Source organism: Leptosomus discolor, chromosome 5 (genome assembly GCF_034619465.1).
Source record: "Leptosomus discolor isolate bLepDis1 chromosome 5, bLepDis1.hap2, whole genome shotgun sequence".
Lineage (NCBI taxonomy): Eukaryota > Metazoa > Chordata > Aves > Leptosomiformes > Leptosomidae > Leptosomus > Leptosomus discolor.
In genome coordinates this window covers 14,418,377-14,438,610 of record NC_141395.1, presented here as the reverse complement: position 1 = coordinate 14,438,610, position 20,234 = coordinate 14,418,377, and the positions used below count along the sequence as shown (strand labels likewise).

General features: G+C 38.0%; 1 protein-coding gene across 1 annotated transcript in view; it reads left to right on the top strand.

Annotated features, from left to right (window-relative positions):
• PTPN4 (protein tyrosine phosphatase non-receptor type 4) overlaps positions 1 to 20,234 on the top strand; it is a 72,461-nt gene that overhangs the window by 21,383 nt on the left and 30,844 nt on the right. Inside the window, exons 10-12 of the mRNA XM_086466186.1 lie at positions 4,817 to 4,880; positions 11,212 to 11,384; positions 15,259 to 15,327. Of these exons, the coding sequence (XP_086322312.1) occupies positions 4,817 to 4,880; positions 11,212 to 11,384; positions 15,259 to 15,327 (306 nt within the window). The remainder of the gene's footprint in view (positions 1 to 4,816; positions 4,881 to 11,211; positions 11,385 to 15,258; positions 15,328 to 20,234) is intronic.

Below are 20,234 nucleotides of genomic sequence, written 5' to 3'. Positions count from 1 at the left end.
ATTCTGTGGCATATCATGTCGAGAAACACTGAATGGTCAAATTTTAGTAGATTTTCAGAGAGGAAGGAAAAACAAAGCTGTAACATAAGTGTTACCTACAGCCAAATACAATTGAATGTGCTAAACACTTTGCCTGTAAACATTCAAAGAAAAGTAAGCATGAGGCATTTATGGATCATGTAAATTTTCAGTCTCCATGGTTATTTGCGTAAATTAAAACTGGGTCTTGCAATGATAGGTCTATGGAACTACTGTACTAGTCAGTCAGACCTGCCTTTATAGTAGTGGCACGTTCAAAGAAAGGTATCCTTCATCTTTTAAGAGTTATGAAGTATTAAGAGCCATTTCTGGGTTAAGGCTGCTTTATAAATGCAATGCTGTCGTAATCAGGAAGATTTTAATTCAGGCTGCTTTTACTTTTGGGAAAACAGTAATATTAGAAATAGGTTCTATAAAACACACCAGTAAATTACTGAGTACGTACAATGTACAATGTAAGTCATAATTAAGCTACATGTCCCCACTGGAAGCTAGAGGTTTCAGTGAGCTCTGCTTCATATTGTTTGCATGCCAGGGATGCTGATCTAAATTCTTAGTGTGGTTTTTGTGTGTGTGTAATTACCTAAACAGTTCTTCTTTGTATTCAACCATATCAGCTGACATCAGGGATATTAATTTTTTCCTGTGAAGACTATACTACCAACATAGTTGGTCTGTACAAAAAAAAAAAGGACACGCCCCCCCATTTTGTCCTATTGTAGGCTTTCTTTTGCTGTAAGGATCTGAGATGTCCGTTCTCACAATATAGCTCAGTAGTAGACCCTATTACCTTTGCTTTTTATCGATAGTCACGCAGCTGTTCTGGTGACACCAGTACTGATACTTTTTCTTCTTGATCCTGTGCAACTGGAGCTGAGTAATGTCTTCCCAGTGCTTTATGGCTACAGTGAATGTTTAGATATCCCTTTTTCGGTACTCCTGAACTGAGTTTTGAGATAAATGAGAGGACAGACATGCATGTATGTGGGAAGAAATAAAGGTTTAACTGTATTGCTCAGAGAAGAATCAAGTAAAATGGCTTTGTCCTCTGCCTCTTAGTTTGATATTATATCTAAATTGCATATTATGAACCTTATGATCATGGGGAGAAATGAAACAGGAGGGAGACAAGGCAGGAATAAGGCAAAACAAAGGAGACTGCCTTTTATCCAGTGTGTCCTAACTTGATCTTCCTGTACTGTAGGTAATTCTCTTCTCCACAAACTGTGCTACCAGGCACAAAGACCTGGGAATCCAGGGATTCCCTTGCCTTTGAAGACCAAAGGAGAAGAGCATGAAGTACCTCAGGCTTTCCTTTGTTACTAGATCACCTGTTTAGCCGTGGAGACACGCTTTCCTTTGCCTCTCTTTTGCAGTCGATGTACCCCTGGAAAGCTTTGTTGCCTTTTGCATCCATTGCCAGTTGTAACTGCAGTTGTGCTTTGGATTTCCTAGTTTTATCCCTGAATGCTTAGGCAGTACTTCTGTGTTCCTTCTTGGTCATCTGATCCTGCTTTCACAACCTGTACACTTCCTTTTGTGTTTGAGCTCAGTCAGCAGTTCTGAGTTCATCCAAGTTGTCCTCCTTCCATGCTTGCATGTTTTCTAGCACATCAGGATTGTTCTGGATTGAGAAGATTGTCCTTTAAGATTGGCCCCCTCTCCTCAGCTCCTGTGCCCCAAAGGGCACCTTCCAAGGGGTTTTGCCTACCAGAGCTCTGAGCAAGCTGGAGTTTCTTCTCCTGAACTCCAGGGTGGCTTAGTCTGGTGCATCCCTCCTCACTTCCCTCAGGATCTTTAGCTTCACCATCTCACAGCTGCTGGAGCCAAGTTTGTATTTGACTACTAAATCTGGACGGCCTTCCGTTGTTCGTGGTTGGAGTTGTGCTACTCTTGCTGACCAGTCCAGGACCTGTGTCAAAGAAGTCTTGGTTGAGAAATTTGCTGGCTTGCTTCTGTCCTGGCTTATCATCCTCCTAGAAAGGGTTGGTGTGGTGCAGTCCTTAGTGAGAACCAGGGCTTGATATCATGAGGCTCATTCCACATGTTTGAGTACAGTCCTAACTTTAGACTAGGACCTTTAAATATCTCTTAATTTAAAAAGATGTATCTTGTGATTTAGAATGTCTGAGATGACTGGAGATTGGAAAATCATACCAGGAAAATGTTATTGGTGCCTGCCTGTTCTTAACCTTTTCCTTGGATATGCACCATTGCTGTCAGTCAGAGAAAGGAAACACAGACAGACGTGCTTTTTGCTTTGGCCAAGTATGGATATTACAATTTAATAACTAGCAGGGTATTAGCAGTGCATTTGAACTCTCTCTTAGCTGCTGTATTTTTCAAAAATAGCTGAGATTCGCTTTGGTGAGTAGTTTCTTTGTACTTGAGTGGTGACTCTTCACGGGTTGAATTAGACCTTATTGGCTAATGTTACAGTTTTGAGTCTGTTCCAAATGGTTTCAGGCTTAAAAGGCAGCTGACCTCACTCTGCCTAAATTATAGGGTGAGATTAAAAACCAGTGTGTAAAGCTTTCCTCCTTATCGTTCTCCTTGAGTCTGTGAATCACGAAAGGCAATAATTTCTTCAGCAGAAGAAGGGGGGGAAGTATAAGATAAGAGAATGTTTTTGTAAATGGAATAGGTTTTATTTTCAGATTTTATGTTGGCATGCTAAGCAAATCTGCTATGTTGTAGAGTGTGTCCAGTTCAGTTTTTAGAAAAGGTCTGTATTAAAATGTTCTTTTAATTGCCCAGTACACCAAAATTTTAGAGAATTAATCATAACATTTCTGGTTAACTGCAGTCTAAATAGTCTAATGTAACTTTTTTTCTCTTTTCTGCAGTCAGACTGCTCTAATCACTAGTGTCTATCCTGTCCAGCAAGTTTAGGACCATCCCTAATTATTATTAAGCAGTTGTTTGTCACAGGATGTGCTAAGAAAATTACTGTGTTGCCAATGGAATTTGATTTCCGTAGATAACTGTAAAGAGGGCTACAACTTTCTAATCCTTGAGAAAGTAACTTCAATAGCAACGATTTAAGAACTGGGGAAAAAAAAACAAACCACCCCCCCACCCCCCCCCACCCCACCCCACCCCCCCGCCTCCAAAAAAAGTGAAACAGGACAAAGTTATAGATGCTGGTTTTGTTGTTTGGGTTTTTTTGGATTTTTAACCAATGGCCAAGCTAGGAAAGAAAAAAGAAATGGGAAAAGATTTAAGTAAGCATAGTTTAAAGACTAATGTTCACAGACTCCCTTTATGCTATTTGAGATAGAAGTTCTCTCAATAAATTAGGACGTCCAAGTTCCTGCTCTGAATAATCCCCTGGAGGAAAACATCTCCATTTGATTTAGTTAAGAGGATAATTTCTAGATATGGGTATCAGACTTAGGTGTCTGTTAGGTGTCTTAGGTATCTCATCCTTCCTAGCCTAGAGGGTTTTTTATTCAACAAGGTGATTAATATGCAAGTAGTAATTCCAATCACTATTGAGGTTCCCATATATTCTTTGTGAATAAGTTTTTGTCTCAAAAATTGTAGCACTGTCTTCACTAATGGGTCTTTGGTTGGTTTGGTTTTGGGTTTGTTGTTTGTGGGTTTTGGTGGGTGGTGGTGTTTTTGTTTTTTTTTTTTTTTTCTTATGTAGCTTTACCAAGTCAATATAATAACTTGAAGTACAGAGACCATCAGAGATGACAGTTCTGATTAGTAAGGGTGCACTGTATAAACATGCTGTGTAAAAGGCTGATTGTAACCCCTGGAGAGTTTGATGTGTAATTTCCCACAAGTTAACTCTGTGATCTAGATTCTCTTTTGCTTTGAGTTTCATGACAATTGTCAGCAAAATCTCCTTTGAGTGAGATAACATTTAAATTTAGTGTTCTACACTTTGCAGTATCATATCAGTTGTTCCTTTTCAAAGTCACAGAAGTTACTGTGGTTTTTCTTGTCACAATTGTAACCTTGCTTTTATTCTTGACCAAAAGAATACTCCTGTATATTTAATAAAGGTTGCGCACTATCATAATATTGCATTTCTTTGAAAAAAGTTGATAATTAGATTGTGACTCAAATATGGTCTGTCTTTTCCCATTTAGCATAACTAGCATTGCAGTGACCATCCAAAATTGTCTGGAATTACTGTCAGCATCTCGTATGTCTGTAGATAACCTGCAAGATGAAAAGATCTGTAGACTGATTTTTCACTGTCATGTGATATTTTAAATGTATTTTCCTTCTCATAGTTTTTTTGTTTAGTTTTTTAACTTTGTAAATATCAAGATTGCAGGCCCTTATCTCCATGCTTACATCTTGTCTTAGCTATTTTACTAAAGCAAGTTCTGGTTATATTTAAAGGCATGTAAGAACATAGAGCGAGAATGTCTTTCAAGAATCAGGTGAAGTTCAAAGTATTTTTTCATATTCTAAGTGATAATGAAAGCCGTCTCAGAAAAGAGAGCATCTAGTTGGAATGACCTCGGGATAGAACTTGGACTTTGGAACTGGGAAAAGATACTTAAATTAGAAACTGCTTTGGGTTTAGGATGGAAACAAATGAATTTGATAGGTAACTTAAATATACGACTCATAAATTTAAAATTATACAGGCTGTTTTATATAATGTTTTGGGTTTTTTTCCTATGGAAATTTCATGGAAATGAAATGAAATCTGTTCTCTCTAGAAAGTATGTTTTCAGTAAGTGTATTTCAGCCTTTAACCATGCATCAATATAATACGTGTTTAAATATTATGATTTTATTTTTCATTTAGGTTGAAGATTGTAAAAATTTCTTTTAAGTGCAAGCAGTTTTTTGTTCAACTTAGGAAAGAATTGGTGAGTACTATCTTAAATTTCATCTAAAGAAATTAGAGCAATGAAATTTCTTCGTACTGCACGTCTGCATTATACTGATTGGTATTATGTTGATTCTTGCCTTTATCGGCAAGTAAAAGTCCAGTTTCACCAACTTTCTGGCTATTTCAGTTCTCAAATGGGCCATTACAATGCTTTATAAGACATTTTTTTCATTTGATTTGCCTTATATTTTAGATAAGTTTAGTTTTACGTTTGTATGCTAGAAATGTAACTTATCCAAGACGAATGTTGAAAAGATTGAGAGTAAAGAAGAAACCAAATTGAAGGTAATGTTTAATGCTGCTTCAGTTGTATATGTGCTTGTAAGTAAATGTTTGATTAAAACATGCTGATTTGTATTATTCAGATTTAGTAATACAAGTTGGCTTTACTTATATTTAAACAGAAGAGATAAGAATGTCTTGCAGTTTTAAATTACATATGGTAATTTTTTATGCCTACTTCTAAATTTTTTGGGGAAAAAGTTGAAGCTTTCTGTGAAAAATATGTATGTTTCACTGCTTGTGGTATGTTTGTGTTTTTGCTACCCTGTGAAGCCCCACAGGACCACTGCACATTTAATTTAGCAAGAAATTAGTTGTTCCACGCCTCCAAGAGATTAGTCTAAACCCATCACAGACATATGTAGGGAAAGATGGAGGAATTAATTAAAAATATTACTATGTGATTAACTCATCAGATTAGTTAAAAGGTTTTGTGGCGTTCTTGCAGCTGAAAGTATTTGAAGACCTGGAATGCAGCATTACTGACTTGATGAAAAAGATGGATTCCAGGCAGAAATGCGTCCTGAGTACTATAGACTATTCCAGATTTAGAGACAATGTTGTTAGACAAGACAAATGTAAGGAGGAAACACCTGTTATGTCTGATCAGGCCAATGGCTGGTGACTAGTACTGAAAAGAGGAGTCAAACTGCATATCTCTAAAATGAGGCCCAGGATTTTGCAGATTTCACAAATGGAACTACCTGACCACATGCAGGCACTTTGTTGTGTATTAGTTGACAGGAGAAGTTTAGCCTGTGTGCTTGGAGTAGCGTGAATCAGTGCTATCTGTTCAGAAGTTAGGGTAACAGGAGTTAGAGGATTTTGCAGTAATCACATGTAGGAAGAAATGAACTTTGGCTGTTATGTGAAATGAATGGTAGTATCTGTCAATGTGAGCAGACACCATGCAATGTGAGCAGAAAAATGGTAATGATACCCCCCCCCCCCCTTCTTTGTATATTTCACCATGGTGATACAGGTATTTCTTAAAGCCCTGCAGGATCTATAGGCTAGTTCTTAAAGGCAAACTGATCTCGGACAGCCCAGAGGTGAAATTTTGTCTCGATACCAGTGTGTGTTAATTCCATTACAGTTGCAGGAATGTTGTATTTAGATCTGGTTTTTTATGTGGAGTTCAGAAATTATGAACTGGAGCTGTTTTCTAAATCAGAACTTGAGAAGAAGGCTGTAGTAGCAAAGTTCAGGACCTTGAAGACTGATATGCCTGAATATAAAACTGGAATGGGAACTGTAGTAGAGTGTTTTCTCTGTTTTCTGCAGAAAAAAATTCTGCATATAATTGAACGTAATATAGAGACAGCTTTCTCAGCTTTTTTCTATTGCTTTTTAATATTCTGCATATTGTTACTTGCACCAGAATGTAGTGTAAGTAACTAATGTAGTTTCTCTTCTGAGACATCTTATCCAAGCCCACAAATGAAAAAGCCTCATGCTGTTTTTCTTTAAACTCTATGTATCAGATGAAAACTGATGGCAAGAACTTAATTTTTATTCATTCCAGGTCATGAATATCTGAAGATCAAAGCTCAAATTTGGCTTCCAAAGAAGCCATACTTAAACTAACTTTTTAATCAAACCTAATATTAAAATTGTTATTTCCAGAGTTATTTTCCCTGAGTAGACTCATAGGATAAGTCATCTCACCTATATTCAGCTTCAGTTAGGTCAAAAGAACATATTTTCTGTTTCATGATAATTAGCTAACCAAAGCTAATAATTAGACTTCCTCTATGATAACCAGAAACGTGCAAAGCTTGAAACATCTTGCATGAATTGGAAGTATGTTTTGGGATGGATTAAGTTGCTCTCTGGTGGTATATGCTTACTTTTGCTTTTACTCCCATTAACAATAAAGGGAGCCTAAATGGCTCTTTTAGGCGGCAGAAACTAGGTGAAGTGACTCAGTGATTGCACATTTGGTATGTAAAATATCTCTGGTCTAGTCCTTTGAGTGTATATTTAAAAGCACTGATTTACGATATGGCAGTGAAAATACATTCATGGTATGCTGATGATGTGTTTCAAAGTTGTATGTAAATATATAACAAATTGTACAGCTGAGTAACCACGTTTGTTCCGATGCAAAGCTAAGATATGCTATAGGATAGTCAATTAGTGGACTTGGGAGAGGAATTTTCCAGTGTTTTTATTTTTTTTCCAAACTGGGCTACGTATGCTTTTAAGTAGTCCTAAACAGATATTTTTCAGATACTGCTAAGGAGTGTTGAGAGCTTTTAATTGCAACTGTCCTCAAAAGTGCAAGTGCCTTATCTTTTAATCACCTATTAAATTTATTCTCTGACTTGGCATTGCTTAGAGGCATCAACATAAGTAAAGAATTACTTGCCTACTTTTAATAGATTATATCTGTGTTTAAATAAATCACTTAAAGGAAGTCAGATTAATGTCGAAGTCATTTTCTACTGGTAGCGTAGTATAATCTTGAATGGAAGCTAGTTGTATATTCTGACAATTATATAGCTGGAGCATGTATCCAGTGGGGTAGATTTTCTTCCCATTGTTTCTTTATGATTTTTGGGGGGGGGAAGAATGTTACACGTATGACTTCTTCATCTGACATTAGAAGACCCCTGAGCCATAATGTCGATGACAGGATTTTTCACCATATTTTTGTTTATCCCGCCCGTTCCATATGCTGCTTCCCTTACATGCTTGCTTTGAAGCTGTTTGGGAATAATGGCGTAGTTTCATTTTTCTGAATGTTTCACTAAGCCTCTCTGGTTTTAGTTAGTTGCACCCTTGTCTGTTGTAATGTCAATAGTCAGCATCAGACTCTTAATGCTGTCCAGCATACTTCAGTGCTCTTCATTGTTTGACAGCCAAATAAGAGGCTCAGCATGTTCCTTTGCTCTTTTAGAGCCCCAATGTCCACTGAAAAATTACTTGAGGCTGTAACAAAACAGTATCATGGGTTTTGTCCATGACTGAGACCTGGTTTCAGTGAGTGGCCAAAATGATATTATTTATTTATTTATTTATTTTAAAATTATTATAGGTTATGTATCTGAAGTTTGTGCTTTTGAATTTTTTCTTCTTACTGACCTTTAGGAAGAACTTGGGCTAGAATCACAAGGTGATCTACGGGCTTATCTGCCAAGTGCATATTTGATGTTAAGTAACACCGGCATTCATTAGATGCCTAGTTGATTGTTGCCTAATCCTATCCAAGTTCCTGCCATGGAGTTTTTGTGTGAAGAGCAGATACTGTTGGCACAATCTGTGTTGCATTTAAGCTTCCACAGGACTCTTGTCCGCTATTTGTGGAATATCTTGAGTCTGGAGTATCTGTCACTTACGAAGTGCGACTGTTTTTTGTGTCTCTCGGAGATGGGGGTGGGGAATTTTTGCTCTGTTCAGGGATTTTGTTGTTGTTTAGGCAATGTGAGAGAGACCCACTAGAGAACATGTTTTTCAACCCAGTTTCTCTCCTGAGCTGTGAGAGATCTGCTCTGAAGTCCCTTATTTCAAATCAGCAAAGGTGGTTTTGAATGAATGTGCCCACCCAAGGTGAATGTTCGAGGGCTGAGCTGCTGTTGTATGTGAGAGGGGCACCAATATTCATTCTGCTTTTTTTTGATTTGTTTTCTGTCCTTTTAAGAAAGGGAACCGCAAATACAACTTAGGCTTTTCTTTGCGTTATCCCTCCAGTGTTTCTTCTTGGATTCTATAGGTAGCTTGGCACATGGTGTATGCTTGTCAGGTTATGATCTACGTTAACTTACATGGTGGTATTTGGCTTACCTGTAGTCTCACGCCTGGGCCCTGAATCTCATCAGTGGTATTGCATTCCAGCAGCTTCAGTCTTCTGCCCCTCCAGAGCAAGCAGACTCTTTTCCTCTCTCTGATAGGAACCGTGGACACAATTAGTAAGATAGTAATTTCGAAGTAGAATCCTGGGCACTGAGGTAGTCTTCTAGCACTGTCTTCACAGACCTAATACCCTGAAATACCTGTATGTCATTGTCATACCATAGAGCATTCAGCATCTTCCTGGAGCCTTGTGCTATAAAAACGTTCTCATAGGCTGCGGTGCAGCTATCCTGTTATTTTATGTGCTTTTTGCTAAAGTCCCATGGATGTTACAAATGTTGCCTTGGGGTCTTGCACTGAGGCCACATTGATTCAAGCCTCCGATTTTCAGGGAAAACAGGGGCAATCTTACTCTAAATCCAGCTACCAGACAGCAGTAGAACCACGGCTTTCACCCTACAATCATCAACAAAGATGAATTTCAAGTGCCCGACTTACATTTGGATATTACAGAACCTGAAAGGGTAGATAGGAAAGGCGTGGGTGCGCTTAGCAGCCAACATCTTACAGTCTTCTTTACCTTAAAGATTGATTCCTAGCTGTAATTAAGATGAAGGTTAGGGTTTGAGAATCAGTTCTCTCTGTGCTGCAATGAAAGCCTTAAAAGCTATGAATAGAACTATTGTTAAGGTACCTTTAAAGCTCTAACACGCCAAGTTCCTGTGAAAGTGCTGTTTCGCATTACAATTAAGCTGATCTAGCTGCAGCTCCTTCTCATCATGTGGTAGCAGCTCCTCCTTCATGCTTCATGCCTGATCTAGTGATCAGATGGTGGCATGAGAATCAGATCAGCTCGTTCTCTGGAATACAAACTAGGGGAAACAACAGGATATTTTTTTTTTCCTCCAACCCATAATTATAATGCTTTGAGTGACATGAAAGTGCATGGTCATCAGGTCATATAACCTGTCAAATTCTCTTTTCCAACAGTGTAAAAGGCTGACAGCATTAAAATGTGCTACATCATGAGAACTTTTTGTTGGAATCTAAAAATCTTAGCTGATTCATCCTTTACTGGATCTAAATGAGGCAGTCCATAACTACGTAGTTGCTGCCTTGCAGAATAGTAATATATCTTGTTTATATTATTGTACATTTACATTTCTGTTGATAAAGCCTTTTTTAACTGAATAGATAATGGACTTCTGTTACCTTGTTTGTGACTTTTAATTTTTAAGTACTTCTGTCTAGAAAATACAGGGAACATTTGGCAATACTTGGAAATTAAGAAAAGGAATTTAAGTAATTTTTGTAAATTGAAGGAAAAGATCAGGCTTTAGTTTCTTGCATATAATTTGAATTTCATCAATAGATACTCAGAATTTACTGATTACTTTTTAAATCCATTTAATTCTCTACCCTGAATTCATCCTGTGGCTGAAAATAGAGTGTCCTTCTTAGCCGTTAGTCACACGACGACTTCCCAAATACAACACTGGGAGAAGAGTTGCAGTTCTATGCCTGGGTATCTCAACAGAGCTAAAGATCAGCCACCAACAAAAGCTTAACTTGGAAAAGGAGTTTGCTGCTAAGGGAAAACAGTTAAGATGTGCTAAATATTGTGGAGGATTTAGTACTGGGAAGAGAAGGCACAGTGCTGATGATGTTTTCTGCCCTACAAAGGTTGTAATCAAGCTCCCTCAACAGGCAGAATAGCTTAGATTGCTTTGCAATTTTGCTTCTTTCTTTTGCCTGGAACCTAATTAATCATTTAGAAGTAGGCGCATCAGTTGCTCTTGATATCAGTACCTGTTCCCAATCTCCAATTGGCATGTGTGCATGACAGTTCTTCATCTTAACTAGTAATCTTGAAACAGAGAGGCATGTCGCCTTTGAGTCTTAAATCACAGAAAGTTTTTAATGTAGTTTAGGTCCTACTTTTTGGGACCATTTCTTCTTATCTAAACTAAATATCACTAAAATAGGCTGTTAACCTTTGAGCAGGCTCATTGGAAAGAAAGGAAGAAAAGAATTCCTTTAAAGAAAACTTGGAGGTGTTTTAAAGTGGTTTGTAATACAGAAAGTTAATGTAAAATTAAAGACCTGCTTCAACAGGCATAATTAAAAAAAAAAAAAAAATCCCCAAAAAAACACCCAAAGCGAACGTTCATCTTAATTTCAAAAGTAACTGGGAATAATTTTTATCTGAAAGAAATTTTTCTTTTTTTTAGCATGAATCTAGAGAGACATTACTGGGATTCAATATGGTGAATTACCGAGCATGTAAGAATTTGTGGAAAGCTTGTGTTGAACATCACACATTCTTCCGGTTGGACAGACCACTCCCCCCTCAGAAGAACTTCTTTGCACATTATTTCACTTTGGGTTCCAAGTTCCGGTACTGGTAAGTGGTGGTTTGAAATATATGGGAAAGAACATAACTCATTAATAAACATAGGGAATTACTTAGAATCTGTATTAAAAGGTGCCGTAATTCAAGTAGCTTTTGAACCCTGCAACTGTTCCCCTCCCCTGTTGACCTAAATTTCAAATGTTGTCAGTAATTTTCTAGGATGTCATAGAAATATAATTATTGTATTATTAGCAGTCTGAGATTGTCTCACAGGCTGCATTTCTTCAACTGCTTACCTGCTGGGTTATGTTTATCTTAAAAATTTTGTCTCAGAACTTCAAAGTCTTTGGCCTGCTGTTTTTGAAAACTGATGGATCTCAGATCTCGTGTTCAGCAGCAGCAACAAAACAGACCTAAATAAAGATCAAATAGAAATCAATGAAAAGAAGCTTGTACAAGTAAAACCCACTTAAGCTAGATGCATACCAAAGGGCAACTAGGTGAAGACAAAAGCCATACATGTGCTGCACCAAAACCGAAAGTGTAGAAAATAAAGATGAAATTAAGGCCATTTAAGGATGAGCTTGAATATAATAGGCAAAGGATGAACTTGACATAATAGGCAAAAACTTGGAGGTGCAAAGAATGACTGTGGAATAACTATAATCCTGAAGTATAATTTCTGTTCTAACAATGGAGTGGGTGGTGTTGGTTTTTAAAGTGTTTTATGCCTTTTATATGAAAAAAAAATCTCAGTTAAGTAACTGAGTTAACTGTCTCTGCAAGTGATGTAGAATGCCGATGGTTTAAATCGTGCCTGAAGTAGAGAATAATGGAACCACTGCTAATCATCCATCTAGAATGGCAGCAGTATCTGTGATTTACAAAGGGAGATGATGAAAAGCTAGAAAACACAATAACAGACTATTTCTGTTACACTTGTGAGTTGCATAAATGTATAAAGAGCAAAGTAATTCAGTGGCTAAATTTTTATACCATCTGTTTTTTTGACCAGCATTCACAGCACCCATTTGGGAAACAGCATTCTGTAATCCTGAACAGTGTTTGAGACTTGGTTCAATGTTGCTGTAGTGAATTTGGGGAAGCTTTTTCATTTCTGTAAAGATTTTGAATGTGAATCATTGTGGTTGCTATTACAGAATAGCTCTTTGATGATGTCATTCAACTTATGTTAATGTAAGATGAAAAGGGAAACTGCATAAAAATGAAGAAGGTCATTAAAGTTAATGAAGCAGCCAAAAGGCTAGAATTTCTACAAGTAGTTTGAGAAGTTGTTTAGAGACAGCATAATAGTAGTGACATGGCACATAAGGAGAGGTTAAGGGCACTGGGCTTGTTTAATCTGGTGAAGAGGAAATTAAGGGAGGAATTTAGTAGCAAACCTAAAGGTACTTCAAGGGCAGTTCAGAAATGATGGAGCCAAACTTGTGCTGGTAATGGCAGGTGATAGAACAAGGGGCAACAGCCACAAATTTCACCTTGAAGATTCTAGCTAGACATCAGGAAAAGTTTTTGGTTTTTTGTTTTTCTAGGAGGGTAGTGCATTACTGGAACAAGTTACCCAGAGAGATTGTGGGATCTCTATTTTTGCAGGCTTTCAAAACTCAGCTAGACAAAGCCATGGCCAGCATGATCGAGTGTTAGGAGGAGATTGGACTAGAGACTTCTAGCCAGCATTTCCCTGATTAAACCAAACTAATAAAATACTAAACTGCCAGGGCTAGACAGAATTATCTCCAGTTCTGAAAGAAATCAGAGACATGAAATTGTTGAACTATTAAATGTGTTAACATAATCTCTTCTTTCCGATGGACTAAGATTCTAATGCAGCAAATGTTAAAGCACATATTTGTTGTTTGCTTGTGTTTTTTTTAAAAAAACCCCAAAGCTTCCAGGGGGGATCAAGGAGACTACCGGTGAGAGAAATCTGACTTTTATACACTGTCCTTGGATTTTCAAAGTGGTTCAAATAGTATTCCTCACCAAATACTCATTAAAGAAGTTAAACTGCCAAAACATGAGTTTTATTGTATTTTAGCAACTGTTTTAACCAGATGGGAAACAAGTAAGCCCCTTCTTCATAATGAGGGGAAGTTACCACTGAAGTTATACAGGTTATTTAGTAAAAGCTGAAGTTGAGTGTAGAAGGTTTCGGTGGTGTGTCACAATGAGGGATGAGTAGGCAATAAAATGGTAGATCAAGTTCGGTGTCCAAAAAATGCAAAATAATCTACACAGGGAGACAAGAGAAGAGGAACATCAATTATAAATAAGCTATTACTTACTGTCTTGGAGCTTTGTAGTCCTCTGAAAATGTTAAATCAATTATGAGTAGGAGTTAGAGAAAAGCAAATACAATGTTAGAGTTATTGGAAAGGAATAGAGGAAAATATAGATGGCATATTGCTTGTCAGAGTTAAAAATGTGTAACCCCAGGAAGTTAGCAGGCAGCAGGTTTGAAAAGAGAGATTTCTTAGAATTGCAGCATGGCAGAGGTTGGAAGGCAGTTCTGGACATTTGTCTAGTCCAATGCCCTGCTCAGAGTCCACTATAGCAGATTGCCCAGGACTGTGTCCAGGCAGGTTTTGAACGTCTCCAAGGGTGGACACTCCACACCATCTCTGAGCAACTTGATCCAGTGTTTGACCACCTTCACAATAAAAAAGTATTTTTGTTTTGTGGAGTTTGTTGTTGTTGTTTTCCCCCCCTCTGTTTAAGTAGGATATCTCATATTTCAGTTTGTGCCCATTGCCTCTTATCCTTTCTCTGGGCTCCCTTGAGAAGGATCATTTGATCCTCCTGAGCCTTCTCTTTCTGAGGCTAAACAGTCCCATCTCTCTCAGCCTCTCCCTATATGTCAGCTGCTCCAGACCCTTAATTGCCCTTTGCTTGACTTGGAGGACCCTAGAACTCGCCTCAGCACTGCAGAAGTGCTCTCCCCAGTGTTGAGTAGACGTGCTTTGCAGCCAGCTGGCCCTCAGCCTGTGCATGGGGTTATTCCTCCCCAGGTGTGGGTCTTTGCATTTCCCTTTACTGAATTTTGTGAGATTGGCCCATTTATCTGACCTTCACACATCCAGCAGTTCTGTAATATGAATGTTAAAATAGCTAAATATTCTTTGATTTCATAGTGTAAATGTCCCTGTAAGGAAGAGAAAAGAGCAGAGTTTTAAGTATCAGTATCCTTTAGGACATGTATCCTCTGACTCTCTGCCTCGGTATGAAGTTATATGTGGGGAAGTGGCTGCAAGACGGAGTTTTGCTGATATCTTGCCACCAATTCTTAACTGCTGATAGACACTACCAAAAAAAAGTATTTTTTTAAAAACAGAAATTATCAAATATTATAAAGGATCTTTGATTTAACACAAGACATCTGGCCTTATATGAAAAGTCAGCAAGTTCCAAGTTCTAATCCTGGTTTTGACAAGTTGCATAGAAGAATACAATCCTGATGTGCTTATCTAATTTCTTCATGGTATTTTGCTGAACTAAGTAGCGACTAAATTATTAGCAATTCAGGGAATAGTTTAGGAGGAGTATGGAGGAGATGCTGTAATTTCTGATTGTGGCTGTGACAGGAAAGATTATAGTGTTGTTATCCAGAGATCCAAGCAGAACCTTCTTATTGCTTTGGATAAGAAGAAAAAGGAAGAGAAGATAAAGCTTTATGTTATGCCTAAAATTAATTGGTCTTTGTTACAGTTAGACTCTAATGGGAAAGAAGACCTATGCTTACCTGAATGTTATCTAAAGTTACATTGTACTGAAGCTAGTGCAATTGCTTGAACATGACTGAAAATAGAATTTAGGGGCTTTTTCGTTGAGATGGTTCAGTTTTAAGCAAGAAATTGTCACCCTAAGTTTGTTGCATTTAGTGGTTTGGTTTTGTTTTGTTTTCCAGTGGGAGAACGGAGGTACAGTCTGTGCAGTATGGTAAAGAAAGAGCAAACAAAGACAGGGTATTTGCAAGGTAAGCAATTTACATCCCTACAGGATCAGTAAGTCTTCTGTTGGTGTCTTTTAAGATGTTACAGGATTACTGTTTTCTGTTTGCAGAAATGTAAAATAAAGAGCAACTGTCGTTCACTGTTGCTGGTGGCTTGACTTAACCATATTAAGGTGTTTAATTTTGGTATGGGAGGGTGTCTCTTTGGGGCAGCCAGAAATGGAGGAGAATCTTATGATGGAAAGTTAATAACGTTATTCTTTAATATTTCATCCTTCATATATTTTCAAAATTCAGAACTGCCTTCCTTCTGTGCAGTTCCTTGTTACATATACTGGCCCTCTTTGTGCTGTCTTTATTGCAGATAATGGTCTCTAACTATTCCATTACCATATTGAGTTATTGGGTATGTTTTATCCCTGATAACAACCTAAAACTGTACACACCCGTTTCCTTTAGAACAGGGTGCTGGGAATGTCTGAGTGAGACACTGAGTGTCTCTTGTTGAGAATGGCTTTATCACTGTAGTCCCAATGAGGTATTTTACTATGAAAAACTTGACTGAGAGTGACCTGCTTCTGGAGGTGTTCCATCAGAGGGTAGTTGGCTAATCATAGAATCTATTACTTAATTGTGTTTCTTGAGGGGTTTAGTGATAACAACGAAACAGTCAAGACATAGATTCATTCAGAAATTATGATAGAGTATTCAAGAGTAAAACTGCTGGTGCATCTGTTTGGCAGCCTGCTCTGATCATTAATAGGAAGAATCCTTCTGACCAGGGAGCGTGCTCTGTGGGTTTTTTCTCTATGCTTATACTTTTACTGAGATGGGGAATGTCTTTTAGCATAGTTACTCCTTAAGGAACACTGGAGTTCAAATTTATGCTCGCAGACTTTTACTAACAAGCTCAGCAACCTATCTCAAGTAACTGCAAACACTTTTTTGGAGCATTGGTGAATTCTACTTGATTTCCCCCCCACCCCCCTGACTTGTTTCCCCCTATGCAATAATATAATTTGAGTTTTCAGCTGCACACACCATAGATACCCAGCTCTGTGTTAGAAGCATTTGAGGGCAGAAGGTGCTGTGATGTGTTTGTTCAACAGGTAGATTCTTATAAGATCAATTTGTTCTGTGTGCTGGTAGAATTATGTTTTACTCTATTTAATTTACTTTGGGAGTCTGCTTAGATTTTTACTTGGGGCAGGTTTTTTTAGTACTCAAAAGACTCAACACTGTGACTACTGAGTTTTATTTATTTAAATGACAGTTATGAATCAGTTAAAACCTGTTTTTCTTGTTGCACTCTGAATGTGGCAATTCCCCACAGGTAAGTAGAGTGGAGGAGAGCCAATCAATACTTGGTTTTGAGGAGTAGATGAGCCCCAGCCCTGGGACCCCCAGCATAAGAAAGACATGGACCTGCTCGAGCAGGTCCAGAGGAGGGCCATGAAGAAGGTGATCAGGGGGCTGGAGCACCTCCCCTATGAGGACAGTCTGAGAGTTGGGGTTGTTCAGCCTGGAGAAGGGAAGGCTCCGGTGAGTCTTTAGAGCAGCCTTCCAGTACTTAAAAGGGGCCTACAGGGAAGGTGGGGAGGGACTCTTGATCAGGGAGGGTAGTGACAGGATGAGGGGTAATGGTTTCAACCTGAAAGAGGGGAGATGTAGGTTAGATATTGGGAAGAAATATCTAATGAGGGTGAGGGTGGTGAGACACTGGCACAGGTTTCCCACAGAAGCTGTGGCTGCCCCCTCTTTGGCAGTGTCCAAGGCCAGGTTGGATGAGGCTTTGAGCAGTGGAAGGTCTCCCTGCCCATGGCGGGGGGGGGTGGGAACTGGGTGATCTTTAAGGTCCCTTCCAACCCAAACCATGCTGTGATTCTATGATTTATTGTTTTAGAAACTCTTCTTCAGTAGATGGCACTCTTCTCTTTGAGTCAAAACTGAACAAGTGGTGCTGGGGTCACTTGCATTTTGTAATACCTACTCTGGATAGAATTGAAAGCCATGGCTGGAATTACTCTGATGTTTTCTCAAGTCTTTTTTGGCTTTTTTAGTTAATACAATACTTTGCTCTTCTGTCCTCAGTAATTTTATTTTCCACTGTTGCTTTTAGATTAAGGAATACAGCATTCATCTTCAACTCGTGAGGTGTTTAGTAATGTTGATGGCCAATAAATGTCTGAGGCATATATGCATATGTTACTGAACTGAAATTAGTGGTGTATTTTAACAAAGACACCTCGAAAGGCTTTTAATAGATCATCTGTTTCTTCCTCTGTCCTCTCCATCACAGTGTGCAATTAATGCGTTTTCAATTTTAAAGACTTCTAGTATTTTCAGGGGTGAAAAAACTTGAAAAATAAGACATTTCTGAAACACTATGTAGTTCAAGAAGCTTAATCTAAGAACATTATGTTTAATTTGTTGTCTTCTAAACATGTACATTTCAAGTTGAAATACTGAGTAGATGTTAGCCCTTTTGTATTCGTACAGAGGATAAATTTGCCTTTCAAGGTTTTACAGGTACAGTGGTTTTTTTGTTCCTGGAACCTGCCTTTCTCATTCTCAGGATGTCTTTCTCATACAAAGTCGTTGTGTTGTTGAACAGCTTAAGCTGTAAAGCAGCAGGCTTGTTTCGGTTGCTTTTGAAAGTTCTGCTAGGTATTGGTAGGTTTTTGCTATGCAACCAGGAGCATGCTAACATTACAGTCAGGTCTTTCTTGAGAATTAAGTGGACACAAAAAACTTTAAATAATTATAGTTGCTTTTATCATACTACATCAGAAGATTTATTCAAGATCAGTTAAATAAAAAAGTTTTCAGGTTTTTTTCCTGGAGTTATCCAGCTGTACACTGCTTTCTCATCTGTATTTAACTAGAAACTGCCTTATTTAACCCTGTACTGTTTAAGCAAACTTGTGAATCATTTCATGGTAAGAAAATAACACTACTGGTTACACTGAGTTGTTATTTGAGTGATCTGTTTATTAGGAGTTGGGAAATGGTGATTGCCAGTAGCCTTTGCACACTGAGCAGAACATAGATACAGAGCATAAGACATGGAAATAAAATTTCTTAACAACCATTTGAATAAAGCAAGCAGCCTACAATTAACCGGCTTAGCTGTTTGTCCTCAGGATTTTACTTCAAAGTTAGCTCAAGTAGTATTCATGGAATTTTTTTTCCCCCTTTATCGTAAAAACATTTAAAAATTAATTTTAAAAAATCAAATCTGTTACTGTGAAAGAGATTGTCTGTAATAAATTGGATACATTTTGTAGGTGCTGTTTTTTTAATCTTCATGCAGCATTAACTTCAGTATTTAGAAGACTGTTGCAGTTGTTTAGATTTTTTTTGGTTTTCATCTTCATTACAGCTATTCTTTTGGCCTCATTTGTTGCAGGATATTCACAACCCAAGAAAACCCGTAAGAATTCCCAGGAGCATAGTAAAAGTGAAAGTAGATAATAAAAGTGAAAACAGTTCAATCATGAATTGAGAGATTTCTTAAGCAGCACTGTTCTCTCTTAGTCTGCGAAATATTCTACATCGGTTCTGTTGGTGTGTACTGGAGCTGCGAGAAATGGTTTATGTGCGTTGTATGATCGTGAGTGGGTGTCTCAGTCATTCTTATTTGCAGACTCCCTTTCATTAAGCTGCAATCTCTGTTTCCAAAAATCCAGTCTTGCTTCAACCATGCATTTATTCACATTAAGTAAATAATTCCTCCGTTGCTTTAAATTGCTTGTGTCATTTGTGGTGTATCTGCAGGTTTGTGTGCAGTTTCAGTACCTCAGTCTGAAGCAGTAATCGCCAGTTTTGCTGAGAAACGCATTCCATGTACTCCTTGTCAAAATACAAAGCAAGGCTGTGGCTGGAGCTTACGTTTCTTTTTGGGACAGAAAATATTTAAAAGATTCCCACCTATATTCCCAAACAATACCCTCTTTCTTTCCCAGCTCATGTGAGAATTTAGCACTTCAGCTATGGGACACAAAATAAATTCTGTCTTCGAAAGCTTTTGTGTACTGTAGCTGAGCTAATATAATTTGTCATGGGTTTTTTTAGTTGCATTATGTAATTTCATCCCTGCTACTTTTTTTTTTGGTGGTTTTGTTTGGGGTTTTTTTTCTGTATTTGGCGTAATATTGCAGCTTATAAGACTGTTCTTGATTTTTGGGGGCAGGTCGAGTTTTCGGTCTCTGTCCCTGCTCAGATAGACAGGACCTTCTGCCAGCATTTTTAGGAATGTCTCTGCAGATACACAAAAATTTAAATCTGAAAATATTTTACTCTGTTAACTAGCGGTGCCCTGTGATGTGGTGCGACAGAAGCATCTACACTGAGCAGACAAACGTGGAATTTGGAATTTCAAAGTTTATCGAAGTTTTTTACAGCTTACTCCCCCCCCTGTTATCTCTTTAGCTGCACTTTGGCATGAGAAAGTTATTTGAATATTGTAAGGAATTAGTGATACAGGAGAAATCTGCAGGAATATTTCACAACCTATCTTAAATGTTAGTAAAAAGATAACCTATTGTAAGATTTAGAAGCGTTGGCAGGAGAACTAGTATCAAAAAGCCACAGCACTGAGAAGTTCAGTGCTGCAATGTGGTAATTTTTTCTTTGAAATTTCTGCAAAGACAGGAAATGGAGGCAACAAACATGAGTGGGTGGGACTCTGAGGTTAGAGCTCTTAATAAAATAATTGAAACGAACCTTTGCTGATAAACGCTGCAGCTGTTTATCATGGTAATAAGGTATTGTTTCTGAAAGATCAGACCCTATCCACAGTAGAAGGTGAGTTTTCTTAACATTGGATTTTTTTGATAGAGCAGAAGGTGATGCTTTTCTCACTTTAGAGTTATGTTCGTTTGTTATATAGATTGAGGAAGTTTTCAAACATATAGTTACAAACTGTGGTA